The sequence below is a fragment of the Parasteatoda tepidariorum genome, chromosome 7 (genome assembly GCF_982258835.1).
Source record: "Parasteatoda tepidariorum strain Cologne lab strain chromosome 7, Ptep-v5.0, whole genome shotgun sequence".
Taxonomy (NCBI): Eukaryota; Metazoa; Arthropoda; class Arachnida; order Araneae; family Theridiidae; genus Parasteatoda; species Parasteatoda tepidariorum.
This window is the reverse complement of record NC_141761.1, coordinates 80,054,673-80,068,065: the sequence shown is the minus strand read 5'-3', so window position 1 is coordinate 80,068,065 and position 13,393 is coordinate 80,054,673. Positions and strand designations below refer to the sequence as shown.

Sequence of the window (13,393 nt, the reverse complement as noted above, 5' to 3'; positions counted from 1 at the left end):
AGAAACTAATGAATGAATAAAAAAAATTTGTGAGAAATTTTGATGTGGCTCTCAACAGGCCCGAGGGGACAAATCTCCCTTCTTCCCTCGACTATATAACATGTAAATTATTACATGGATAATTTTCTTAAATTGAGATGTAAAACAGAATTGTCGTCTACTTTTTCACTGAAATAGAACATCTATGACATTTCCGAAGTTATATGTTGTTCTGAACTGAGCAATGAACAGCTTGATTAAATCTGACAGCTTCTAAATCGAGCAGTTCAAGCAGGCATTCGAATCTTAGCTACCTGATCTTACCTCACCTTCCCCTACTAAAATATTTTTTTCAGTTTAGCAAACTAAACCGGCAGTTTATAAAATATCTGGATATTCCAATTAGCCTTCGAATAGAGTGATTAAATTATGTTTTTTTATTTTCAGAATATCTTTGGAAGAAATAGTAAATGCAAAAGAGCAAACGATGAGCTTGATGTATTCCACAATTCAAAACTGTACAACGAGACTTTGCAGAGGCATAAAGTTAATATTTCATTATTTTGTCTGAACATTTTCTTTCCACATTTTTTAACTGAAAATTGAAAATTTCGTTTCTTAGTTTCTTTACAGGTTTTTAGCTTTTCATACACGAGTAGTAGTTCAAGACCCTTTTCATGCATCTGAAATTGCAAGGACATTGAATACACAGGTAAGGTGGTTATTCAAACAAATTTATTATTCTGAAGTCTTGAAATGTTTGGTCACAATGAAAAATCCAAATCCTTACTGTAAGCTGGTAAAGTTCGACAGTTCGCAATGTTTGTTCGAGCTCTTATACTCAAGGCAAATCCAACCTTTAACCACTGTTTATGCTGCGACATGTATTAATATTGTTAATAATCTTGTAAAAGAAATGGCAACAAGCTAATGCAAATTTAGACAACGAAACAACATAAAAAGATTTGTTAATGTTTTATACAGGGTGTCTCAGTTAAAAGTTTCAGAACTCCTATGAGGGGTAGGGTGCATCTTGACGACTCGAAATCATATAGCAATGCGGGGTCGGAAATGCTTTCCTGAAGCGGTGATGTACACAGAAGCACCTTAAAGAAAAGAGACCGTAAGTGAAAAATCGTTTTAATAATACATTGAAAAAATTATATGGCCTCCTTGGTCACCCGACCTATCATGTCTTGATTTCTGGGGTCATACGAAAACACTGGTTTATGACACCCCTGTTGACAATGCTGAGGAGCTGGTTGCTAGAATCTCAGTAGCTGCCGAAGAAATTCGAGATATGCCTGGAGTATTGCAGAATGTTCGAATGTCCATGCGCCGGAGATGTGAGGTGTACATTGTAGACAGTCGCAGAAACTTCGAACACTTACTTTGACCCATGTACCATATAATTTTTTCAATGTGTTATTAAAACGATTTTTCACTTACGGTCTCTTTTCTTTATGGTGCTTCTGTGTACATCACCGCTTCAGGAAAGCATTTCCGACCCCGCATTGCTATACGATTTCGAGTCGTCAGGATGCACCGTACCCCTCTTACGAGTTTTGAAACGTTTAACTGAGACATCCTGCATATAATTTATTAGTTATTATTTTTAATGCTGTGTACATAATATATATAGTTTGTGAGAGAAGCTTTGTGAAACATGGTTCATTAATTTGTAATTTTTATAGCATTATTTTGAAACAGTAGTTACAGTTAAATATGAGTTATCATTGGTATTGTAAATGCCTTATTGACTTATTTTACTCACGGATATTTTTATATGAATAGCAAGAAAGCAAAAAAAAACACAGATCATTATAACGCCGATACATAATTACTGTTTCTATTTCATAATGTCCACACTGAATAAATTTAGAACGTCCACACTGAATAATAAATTTCAAATTTCAAGAACATCATCACTGAATAATGATTTAACTCATTAAATGAAATTCAATTTGTTTTTCTCCGAGAAAATTAGTATCTGCATACTTTTCGCTTTCAAAACAAAAGACTCACATTGAACATATTAGTCATTAAATTTAGGTAAAGGTTTCAAAAAAGTTATTTTTACCAATAGTTTAATAGTATTTTGGGGCATGCGCATTCGAGATATAATGACTTCGCGTTATGACGTCAATTTTCGTTTAAGTTAATTGGGTCATTATATCGCATGCCGATTGTCATAAACTGCATATTTATCAGGTTTTAAATATAAATATTGCTCAAACGGCGTTGGAAAACTTTCAAAACTTTAAGAGGGTATACGGAGGGGAAAAAAGCTGTATAGCTATGTTATACTACTGTTTAAGGTAATTTTCATCATCATCATTGACCCGATAGTCCGGTATGGGCCTTGATTTTCTTTAGAACATTTATCCGAGTTGTTTTAAAATCTGCATTAATGGAGTCCAGCTATCGTTAAGATAACCTCTAACTCTACTACCAATTGACGGGAGTTTGAATATTTTATGTGTTAGGCTCATGGTATTTAAACGGAAAATATGTCTTGTAAATCTCATGCTGCTTTATAAATTTTATTTCATCACTGTCCTCGTCATATTCAATAATTTTACTGAAAAAAAACAGTTTATTTTCCAAATTTATTCATTTATTCTTGCGAAATTCAACACACTAGGTACGTAAAGGATTTGAATTATCCTTTTTTTATCTCTTTATTAAAAATTTCAGTCCTTGTCAACTTAATGTCCTATCTGATTTTTGTCTTCAACTTGATGTCTACTTAGTGATAAAAAAAAAGTTTTTCAGGAATATTTCAATTTATCATCGCCTAAATGGTCAGAGCCATGTCGAGATGAGTTAAAATATCAAATTCTTCTCAACTACTACTTCCTGTATTCAACAAAAATTCTGCTTAGATATCGAGTAGGTAATGCAATATCTTTATTTAAAAAATTTAATTTTCAAAAATATCCGTCGTCTTGAACGCCTACACTTTTTTACTATTACTTTTAAAAAAAATAAGTGTGAAATATCATTTTAATACGATGCAACGTAAAATACTCATAAAAATATGCTATCTTTAATAATTAAAAGCTCCTAATAAGAGCTAGTATTATGATTTAACTATTTATATTTCATTCGCATTAAGGATGACTTTGCATCCTCATTTATATTGAAATCTTTACCAATTAATAAAAATTTATATACGAAGTGTTCCAAGTGAAATACATTAAATAACCACCTTTTTTCTTTCGAACTACTTTAGCTATAGCTATAAAAGTAGTATCTAAGTATTATAAAGTGACTATGCTGTATATACGTTTCTAATAATAGAAAGCTGTATAGTTACGTTTCTATTTAAGAAACAGTGAAAGATATAGGTAAAAGGTAAATGAACAATTGGGTAAAGTAGAACATTTCTTAATATCAATGTTTGTAGGGGGAAAATGAGCGTTACACCCCACTTTTAGGGTTGATTACCTTACTTACTATAGTGCTATGGGATGAGGACTTCATCCCACTTCCTCAGTATGGAGAGTTCAACCCCAATGATAAACTCTTAGTAAGGACAACAATGAACAAATTTAAAGTTACTTCCTCATAGCAAAAGATTTTTTTAAAAAAAAAAATCGAAAATTTTCCTACATTACGTTAACTATACATATATGCTCTTATATTGGCATTTTTGAAAGAAAAAAAAATGACGCTTACTTCGTAATTTTAAATAACTTTCAGATGAATTGTTTATTTCAAAACTCTCATTCATTGAGGAAGTGGGGCGTAGCGCTCATCCTATAGACGAGAGGTCATCGACTCGAAGTAGTGTTAAGCTCTCTTCCCATAGCAAGAGAGAGGTCATCAATCCGAAAAGTGGGGTCAAGTGCTCATTTTTCCCCTACTAATGTTTACAAGGCGTCTATTTGTACTAAATAGGTGTTGTTCTGAGACGCAGTTCACCTTTTCCCTATATCCATGGATCATTTCTTAGTAAAAACGTCATCATTGCCATTTTCTATATGGTGACGGTCTTAACATGATCAATTTGCTATATCTAGAATTCCCATTAGTTAGAAGAAATAAATACTAAAATATGCATTTGGTTAGTCCAAGTCATGTTACGTTAACAGCATGTATACTGTTAACATAACGTAGGTCACTTAGTAAATTTTTTATAATTTTTTGCAATGAGAAATTTGTTTGAAACTTATTTCAAATTACAAAGTTAGCGTTTTTTTCTTCAAAAATACCAATATCTTTCAAGAAATAAGTACTAAAAATTTTTAAGAGGGATTTGTTTAGTAATGTTAAGAGCATATGTATATAATTAACGTAAAGAATGAAATCTAAAAAAAAGTAGAAACTTTTTATTTAATTTTTTGCAATGAGGAAATAATTTTAAACTAGTGTTAGATTGTAAAGTGAGAGTCATTTTTCTTTTCAAAAATACCCATATGTGTCAAGAAATAAGTACTTAAATTATTAAGAGGCAATTTGTATTTCAAACTAGGCTATGTTATGAGTATATATATATATATATATATATATATATATATATATATATATATATATATATATATATATATATATATATATATATATATATATATATATATATATATATATATATATATATATATATATATATATACTCATATTATTTATATATATATATATATATATATATATATATATATATATATATATAAATAAATGAGCTCATTTTGCGCGAATTTTTTATAATAGTTCATAATGAGGAATTCATTTGAAGCATGTTTCAGATTGACAAGTTAACGTTAATTTTTTCAAATATTCCTATAGTTGTAAAAAAAATAAATACAGAACATTTTTAAGAAGCATTTGCTTATTCCAAACTATGCTATGTCATTTCCACTAAGAGCTTATCAGTGAGGTTGAACTCTTATTCAAATCGAGGAAGTGGGGTGTAGCGCTCATCCTATAGACGAGAGGTCATCGATTCGAAGTGGGGTGAAGCACTCCTTCCATAACACTATAGTAAGAGAGAGAGGCTAATGAGTGAGCTCCTATGAGTGAGGCTAAGCGCTCATTTTTCCCTCACTAATGTTTACAAGACGAATTTTTATACTAAATTGGTGTTGTTCTAAAACTTTGTAGTTCAGCATTTCCCTATATACGTGGATCATTTCCTTAGTTAAAACATTATCACTGTCGTTTTCCATCAGATGTTGGTATTAACATGACCAATTTACTACATCCAGGCAATAATTTTTTATCTATAGATACAGCTAATTAAAAGTTATGGGGATGGTTATGGACTTTGATGGTCAACTTGCATGTTACTGTTAAACAAGTCAATCGATTTATTATTGATAAATATTATTAATTATAAATATTATTACTAATTACTATTATACCTGATAATTATTAATAAAGAGGAGTTAAGTAATAATAATGAAATCGTTTGAGAAATGTAATTTGCGTATTATTCTACCACGCCAAGTTGGCGAGAGGTCAGAAAGTTTAGTGGAGGAGTTTACTTTTTCATGGGTGGGGAATGTTAAACTTCTCGGAATAGGAGAGCATTTCTTTTGAAGATTGAATGGGTGATCCAATTAACTTGTAAAAGAAGATGTAGCAAGAACCGTTAGAAAATGCTCATTTGGGAGAAAATATGTCAGTTGAAAAGTAAAAAGACGGTGATAAAACGTCAAATAAGTTTCTATTTTGACTTTTCCTTTGCTCTCTTTCGATTCGACATTCTTTGCCTTCTTTCCCTGAATTGCTAGAATGAACTTTGCCGGTGAGCTTGATTCTCACTTTGTTTTCTCCAACTCATGATAGGAAACTTTTAGTGACATTAACCGGTTTTTAATAATAAGCGAATTACACATTGAATGAACTTCATCTGCAAAACTAGAGGGCTGCAATATCGCTTGCTTTTCTTTACCACTTTTCATAACGAATGGCAATCCTTAAAATTTATTCTTAAATGCAATCCTTTTAAATTGGCAACATAATATGAAAACACTTTTTTTTAAACATAATTGTGGTTAAATTAGTTAACACAGAATTAATAGTCCTCAAAATAGTTTGTTTTCTAGCTTACCATACAAACGAAACAAAGAATAAATGAAATGTGAAAGCAGTTTAAGACAAATAAATAGTTCAAGAATTATAAACAAATTTTACATATTATAATAAAATACATAAAACTAGGAGGCTCCGCCCCCTGCTCGCTATCGCTCGCCAACCCCCGAGAATTGCTACGCAATCCTATGTGGTTCACGCCGTGAACCATGGCTTGCTGCGCTCGCTCGCCAATGAACACAATGTTCTAGCACAAAGACATAATATATTATCATCAAAGACATAGTATTTTATCATCAAAGACATAGATTGTACTTATGTAGAAGAATTCTACCAATGTTCTTATTGGCTTTTAAAAAAGTATATTAGCTATTTAGATTGTACATGGTGAAAAAATCAAAACATTAGCTAAATAAGAAACGTATTAGCATAATAAATTATCAAATATTGCTTCACTAATATTCTGCATTTTAAAGCGTGAAAATTCAATGCATAAATAAACGCGAAATATAAAAAAATTCAATGCATTCAATACAAACACTTAAACGTTTTTTAGACGTTTAGGTAGCTCCCAGTAGAAAAATATCAATTCAACAGCGGCCTTTTAAAGCATTCTCACTTCAATTAATTAATTAATTCCTAATTGAGTTTAAATTATATATTGTCATGTTTTTAGTGCATGAATCTGAATTGAACAACCTGATAATGCTCACTCTGGTTATTGTTATCTGGTTGCTCACTACGTGCTCTTGCGCGCCAAATCCAATCAATTAAAAATGAAAACTGTTGCCAGCGCGAGAAAAGAAATATCATCGGTTTTATTGATACATACATACATACGTACGTATTAGCGTTTTATATAATATAGATAGATAGATATTAAGTAAATTTTTAACTTTTATTCATTTCTTTCCTTATTCTTGACATTCATATTTTATTAACATTCTAGCTACTCAGGGCATCAAATATTTCACCTAGCTAGATCACATGTTTGAAAATTTAAATTAAAACAAAATGTGTAAATAATGTAAATTCTGTTACCAGATTAGGTAACGGATATGGCATTTTAAAGAACAAAAATCCAATTCCAAAACAAAAATAAATATTGAAATCCAATATAATTAAGCTGGAGTATGTAATAAACTAAATAGCTATCTTATCTAGATAAATAAAAAATATCTAAACATTCTTTATACAACTAATGTGGTTGACAGATGTAACAAAGAGTGAAAACACTTATCACTAAAAAAATTCCTCTACTGAGCATAGATCAGATAAAAAAGCCGCTTACTTTTCTATTCTAAACAGTTTTCAATGATAAACAAGCATTGCCATACATAAAATCCCATTGTGTAGTTGAAAAAATGTTAGTTTGACCATCTTAAAAGACATGAACTAAATTTGCAGACATCGATATGTATTGATACAAAAACATATATTTTATTAAAAATCTAACTCAGAGTATTTATTACAATTATAAAATATGACAGAGTAGAATTTTTCTTTTCTGGTAAGTCTCTTTTCTGGTTGGTTGAAGTTTTATTGGCTTTATATTAAGGATAGCTATATTTTCAGTTATTTTTCAACTAATATCTTTAAAAAAAATCTTTTCCTTTTTAAGAATATGTTATAATTTTGTATTTTTTGGTCTTAAAATTAGCTACTATCATTTTATTCAACAAAATTATCGAAAGAATTTTACATCTTCAAGAAAAATATATTTCAAAACATCGAATTGCGTGCAATTATAAAAATAATACTTGCGTATCAAGACAGAGCTACCCCAGGTTTACGTTGTTTCAGTTTCTAAAAAAAAACATTTCCTCAGAAATTTTTATTTTTAATATTTTAAAAAAATGAAGGAAAAAGTGGGTTATAACTTTGGTGCACATAGTTATTTTACAATCACACTTCATTATTATTATTTCATTTTTCATTTTTTACATATATTCAAAGACGTGAATCCTATTGACTCGGTTCAGCTGTAACGTTCTTCTTTTCATTTATATTTTATCAGGATGTTAGATATTGTGTCTATTTATTTGACTGTATGATTATCCATTTAAATCTATTTTTTATAGGTAATTTGCTAAATCACATGATTAGCAACATGATATTAAAAATGAAAGACGATATGGAGGACAAACGTGTTATTGTCTATGCTGGAGTAAGAAATAGATTTTAATTTGAATAAGTATTTAAGTTTTCTTTAAATTATTATATATTTTAAACATCAATTAAAAATGTACCTTGCCTAAAGCCTAATATAGGGCTAATCAAAGCTAATACGTGTATCGTAAAAGAATTGGTATCGTGGAAGGTTTTGATAGATGGTCGTTCTGTTGAAGGAGGGTAAGTACTTTATTTACATCGCACTAGAGATGCACAATGGGCTATTGGCGACGGTCTGGGAAACATCCCTGAGGATGATCCGTAGACATGCCATCGCAATTTCGATCCTCTGCAGAGGGAATGGCTTCCCTGCTTAATTAGCTCGACGACCTTTGCAGTAGAACAGTTTAACCGGGACCGATACCGCGCACCCTCGGTCCTAATGCAGGCTGATCGAAGTGGACACCCACCCGCTTACTGACCGTAGCCAGTGTTACTCGACTTCAGTACTCTACAGGGAACCGCGTCTTTACGATCCGATCAGTCTACTGCGGGACCTGTTGAAGGAAGATATATCAGAGATATATCAGACAAAACGTGTGATTTTATTAGGCAGCATTTTTTAAAGTTAACAAGCAAATATGGTCACACTAAAAAAAATTTAAAGCATATTAAATCCAAAAAAAAGAAAGAAAAAATTAAATCATCTATTTACCGAGACAAACACAGATCCATTTTATATAACATTTTTGCATTACTTTCAATGGTCGGACTAAGGGGACATAGGGCATCCATAAACCCCCTTAGTCCTGGGGTCGGTAAATTGTGGCTCGGGAGCCGCATGTGGCTCTTTTAATGTAAAGTTGCGACTCTCCAGTTCCATACGAAAAAATTAGAAATTTATTATCAAAACTCAGAAAGAAAGTCAGAAGTTGGCATATGGAATGCTGACGATCTTCGGGTCAACATAATATAATAAAAAGTAAAATTAGAAGTCAACATAGAAGTAAGAATCCAGAGTCGGGCTTGAAACAGCAAGTTATTAACCAGTTTTGATTAAACTTTCAAAAGGCATGCAAAGTCAATGCTCCTATTAATGTAACTATCTATATTTGTGTTTTTATATGAATAAATACTATTCCGTATTTAAAGCCATTAATTTTAAATCAAAAATCAAATATATATAAGCAAATACTAAAATATTAAATCGAAAATTCTTAGTGGCTCTTTAAAAGCTGGAAAATTTTGTAAATTGCAACTTTTGGCTCTTCTGTCTCATTAGGTTGCCGACCCCTGCGCTCGTCCAACTCCAAAATGTTAAAATTTCCAGTTGATAAATAGTTACTAACGGACGCTTAGGAGCACGGGAAGAGATCCAAAATATGGCAAGTTATCGATAGATAAAGTAGCCAAAACTAAATCCAACCCCACATAATAAATTTTAAGTTTTGAATAATCTGGCTGTAGCTCAATCACCAAAAATGTCGTTCGAATTTAAGAAAACCCTGCAACCGAAACATTTTTGCGGTTAGTGAAAAAAAGTAGCTTAAAGGAAAATGAAGTTTAAAATAGGTTTGGATATCGGATTTAGGGAATTAATAGGTTGTACTGAATTTATCGTCGAAGATCGTTGAGCATCTAATTAAAAACTTAGCAATTAAATTTGTTAAGAAAGGAATAAGATTTATATTTGTTTTTTTAATATAAAATGAGGTAAAAAAATTAGTTATTAGTTCAATTTAATTATAAAAGGATTAAGAATGAATAAAAAATTAAATGTATGGAATTAACGAAATTTTAAAAGCTAGAAAATATATAATACCTAATATGGCATCATAATGTGAGATGCTTGAAAAAAAACTTCCAAAATGTATAGTAATGTGTAGTTCTGCTTTTTAAGGTATGTTTCCGAATCTATGACTAAATTGAGAATATAAAATTAAAAATATTATATTTAAAATATTAAAAATACTTTTTATTTTGATTTATTATTATTTATGAAGTATTTAAATCATTGATAATAATGACATGATATACTTTTATTCCATATTAGCCCTGATTGACATTATATTCATTAAAAAAGCAATAAAAAAGGTGCGCCTTAAAAGAAAAGTTAATTTAAATTAGCTATTATATTTAAAGTATTATTTAAAGAGAAGGATTGTGTTTTTCGATTTCAAAAATAATTAGAATATTCCTGACTTTTCATTAGTTGTTTTTCAGCAACAAATTTTACATAGTATCAAGAATACTTTACAAACTTTTTAAAAAAAAAAATTCAAGTGTTGCAAAAAATCTTTTCTAATTTTCAAATTTAAACTACCATTTAATAAATTAGAAAGCGAGATTATATCTATTGAGTATTTTAGTAGACAAAATAAACATTTTCTTTAAACTGGTTAAAAACAAAGAGGAGACAAATGTAACATTTTGCAACTGAAAAAATAAACTTATGTGAGACATGCTCCTCAAATTTTAGTGCATAAGCATCTTAGAATTTCATCTTAGCTCCATCCATGTTGACTAATAAAAGATATGATAAAAATCCTTCTGTGTCTAACATCCAATATTCAATAACATTCAGTATTTCAAGAACATTTAATATTCAAGAACATTCAATATTTTTTTATTCATAAATACACTGACAAAGTAAAATTACAGATCACAGAATTCTTTTTTTTAATTTAATTTGATCTAGATCAAGCATTTTTAAAAGAAAATTCGTATTTCACATTATCCTTAAGTAACAGTACAGATGCATGGGAAATATCAGACCACAACTTAGTTAATAGAAAAAAATGATACCATTTTAAAAAAATTTCTAAAATTTTGCTTTGTAATACATATTGAAACACAACTGAAATATTTTTATAAGTGATTGCTTATTTCTTTCTATGGCTGGATCACACTTTTTCTGCAAATAGCAGCTATTTTTAAAATAGCAGCGCCATCTATTGGCATATTTTTAACTAATTTTAAAATTTTATGAGAAAAGGCCTGTTTGTTTCCTAAGCAGAACTTAACGAAGCGTACACCTCTATCTCCTTCCGTTTTTTCAATTGATTTTTCGAATGAGGGTTTCTTTATAAACTCTGATGCATGTATGCAAAGCTTTGATCTTTATGTTTACTGTCCTCCTTAACAAAACCTCTCCTTATTTACAGCATGGGAGCACAATAACCCAGGTGTTATTCACCTTGAATAAATTTAGTTTCGTTGAAACACCAATGGGGTCTGTTCTAGTTCTCGAATTGTGGAAAGAAGATGATTCATATTCACTGCGATTTCTTCACTTCAATTCTTCAAGCCCAGAAATTCGAATCGATCCACCAGTATCATTGTATTTTGAAGAATGCGGAGGAAGCTTCTGTTCTGTTGAAAGCTTTTTGAACAGAACAGCAGAGTTTAGGCCTGTTGATTTCTTGGCGGAATGTGATTACAAAATGAACATATCTTTACGTCCACTTGAGACTGTTTGTGATTTACCCCCCGTACGTATAAATGACAGAATAATTATAGTTTCCTAGTGTGTTTTGTGTCACTAACACAAAATTTTTATAGAACATAATAATTACCATTTCATCCAAACCCTGATTTAATGAACTCGTTTAATAATGAAATATATTTCATACTATTGAAAATTCGAGAAGCTTATAGTAAAATATTTTTAATCATTTTTTATTTGGTGTTTACTCAATAGTTTCATTTGCCCTTACCGCAACATGCTATGTCAAATCTCTTATAACCATTTGCACAAAGCTACTGAAATTTGGATAAGCAACAATTAAATACGAGGAACAATTTTAGTCCCCGATTCTCAAAATCGCTTAAAAATTTCAATTAGTTCATTCAAGAGAGATATTTGAAAAATGATATTTAGCATTAGCCATTGTTATAAGTTAAACTTTAGAAGATTCTGTGCAAGAATTTATTGCGTGTTTTTTAATTTTAAATTATTTTTTGCAATTTCAGTTATCAACGTGAAGCGGATTATATCGCTACCGAATTTGTATTTAAATACAGAGAAAAACGAAAGAGAGAAAAACAAATCCGTAATTTTACGATTTGAATTATGCAAAAATCTTATTTCACCCGGAGAAAAAAAATAGTCAAGATTATTAGAATATGGTAAAACTTACCGTATTTCTGGCTCTATGAAAACGCCAAAATGCGCCGCAGTATTTTGTAAAAGCGCTTTGCTAATTATTTCGATAAAATTAGCAATAAAACATGGTTCTATAATGCAGGATAAAATTTGGTTTATGGGTTAAAATTTGCTAATTTTATTAAGGTACCTTAGGGCGTGGCATAAAAATCTTTATTCGGTTAAATTTAATTTTGAATTTTGCATATTTACTAAACGTGAGGTGATAAGAACTTTAATTTTAAGAACCTGAATTTCCGGTAAACTTTTACTATATGAACGAAACAATTATGAAATATAATAGAAAGGGTTTAAATACTGTATATATTTTAGTTTTAAATGCGCTAAATATGATTTTTTTAACCAGAAATTTCATTACCACACAGTATGGTAATTATTCCAAAATTTTTTTTCACCTTGTAAAGTTGTCTGAAACCACGTTTTATTTTTATTTATAGTTGTGCTTTTCTATCGAATTTCTAGAAAATTAAATAATATTAAATCAACGGTAATTGAAATAAAAGAAAAGTTGGGTACTAAAAAGCAAAGTTAATGTAGAAAAGATTCCGAATACTTAACGTAGTAAAGGAACCGATTACATTCAATATAACTTTCAATTATGTTTTGCATATCGTAACTTTATAGGTAAAAATAGAAGCAACTGAAAAAGTAGGCTGATTTTTAAAAACAATAATAACATTAAGCAAACCACCGACTTTTCATCTGCATCCTTTGGAAATTTTATAAGCAATTCTTGGACACATTTTAAGATAAACTTTATATAAAATGAACATAATATCTAAAAAACTAACTTAGGCTATATCAACTCGATTTTTTAAGTTTCGCGAAATATTTTATTCCTTACTTTTTTAGAAAAGTTTTATTTTTTAAAAAATTTCTAACATTATTTTATTTATTCTGTGAACTGTTTTTCTAATTATATGTACAAATATTTTATTTTATTTATTGCAGTTTGTCTCTTCATCAGAAATGTTAAAAACCTCTCATCTGCTGCTGGAAATCATGAATTTATTTATAGTCATTAGCTATATTCATTCAATAATAAAATTGTAAAAAACATGTTGTTTTGCATTGACTGTTAAAAAAGAACTGTGCTCTTGG

The 13,393-nt window shown here is 29.9% G+C and overlaps 1 protein-coding gene across 4 annotated transcripts in view; it reads left to right on the top strand.

The window, feature by feature from the left end:
• The window catches only part of LOC107457092 (prostatic acid phosphatase), a 48,315-nt gene extending 34,922 nt beyond the window's left edge, over window positions 1-13,393 (top strand). For 3 of the 4 annotated variants that reach the window (XM_087168129.1, XM_071183245.2, XM_016075139.4), the window contains 6 exons: window positions 427-525; window positions 602-691; window positions 2,755-2,875; window positions 8,097-8,182; window positions 11,292-11,618; window positions 13,244-13,393. In XM_087168129.1, the coding sequence (XP_087024255.1) occupies window positions 427-525; window positions 602-691; window positions 2,755-2,875; window positions 8,097-8,182; window positions 11,292-11,618; window positions 13,244-13,345 (825 nt within the window). In that variant the 3' untranslated portion in view covers window positions 13,346-13,393. The remainder of the gene's footprint in view (window positions 1-426; window positions 526-601; window positions 692-2,754; window positions 2,876-8,096; window positions 8,183-11,291; window positions 11,619-13,243) is intronic. The other variant, XM_087168130.1, reaches the window with a different exon arrangement.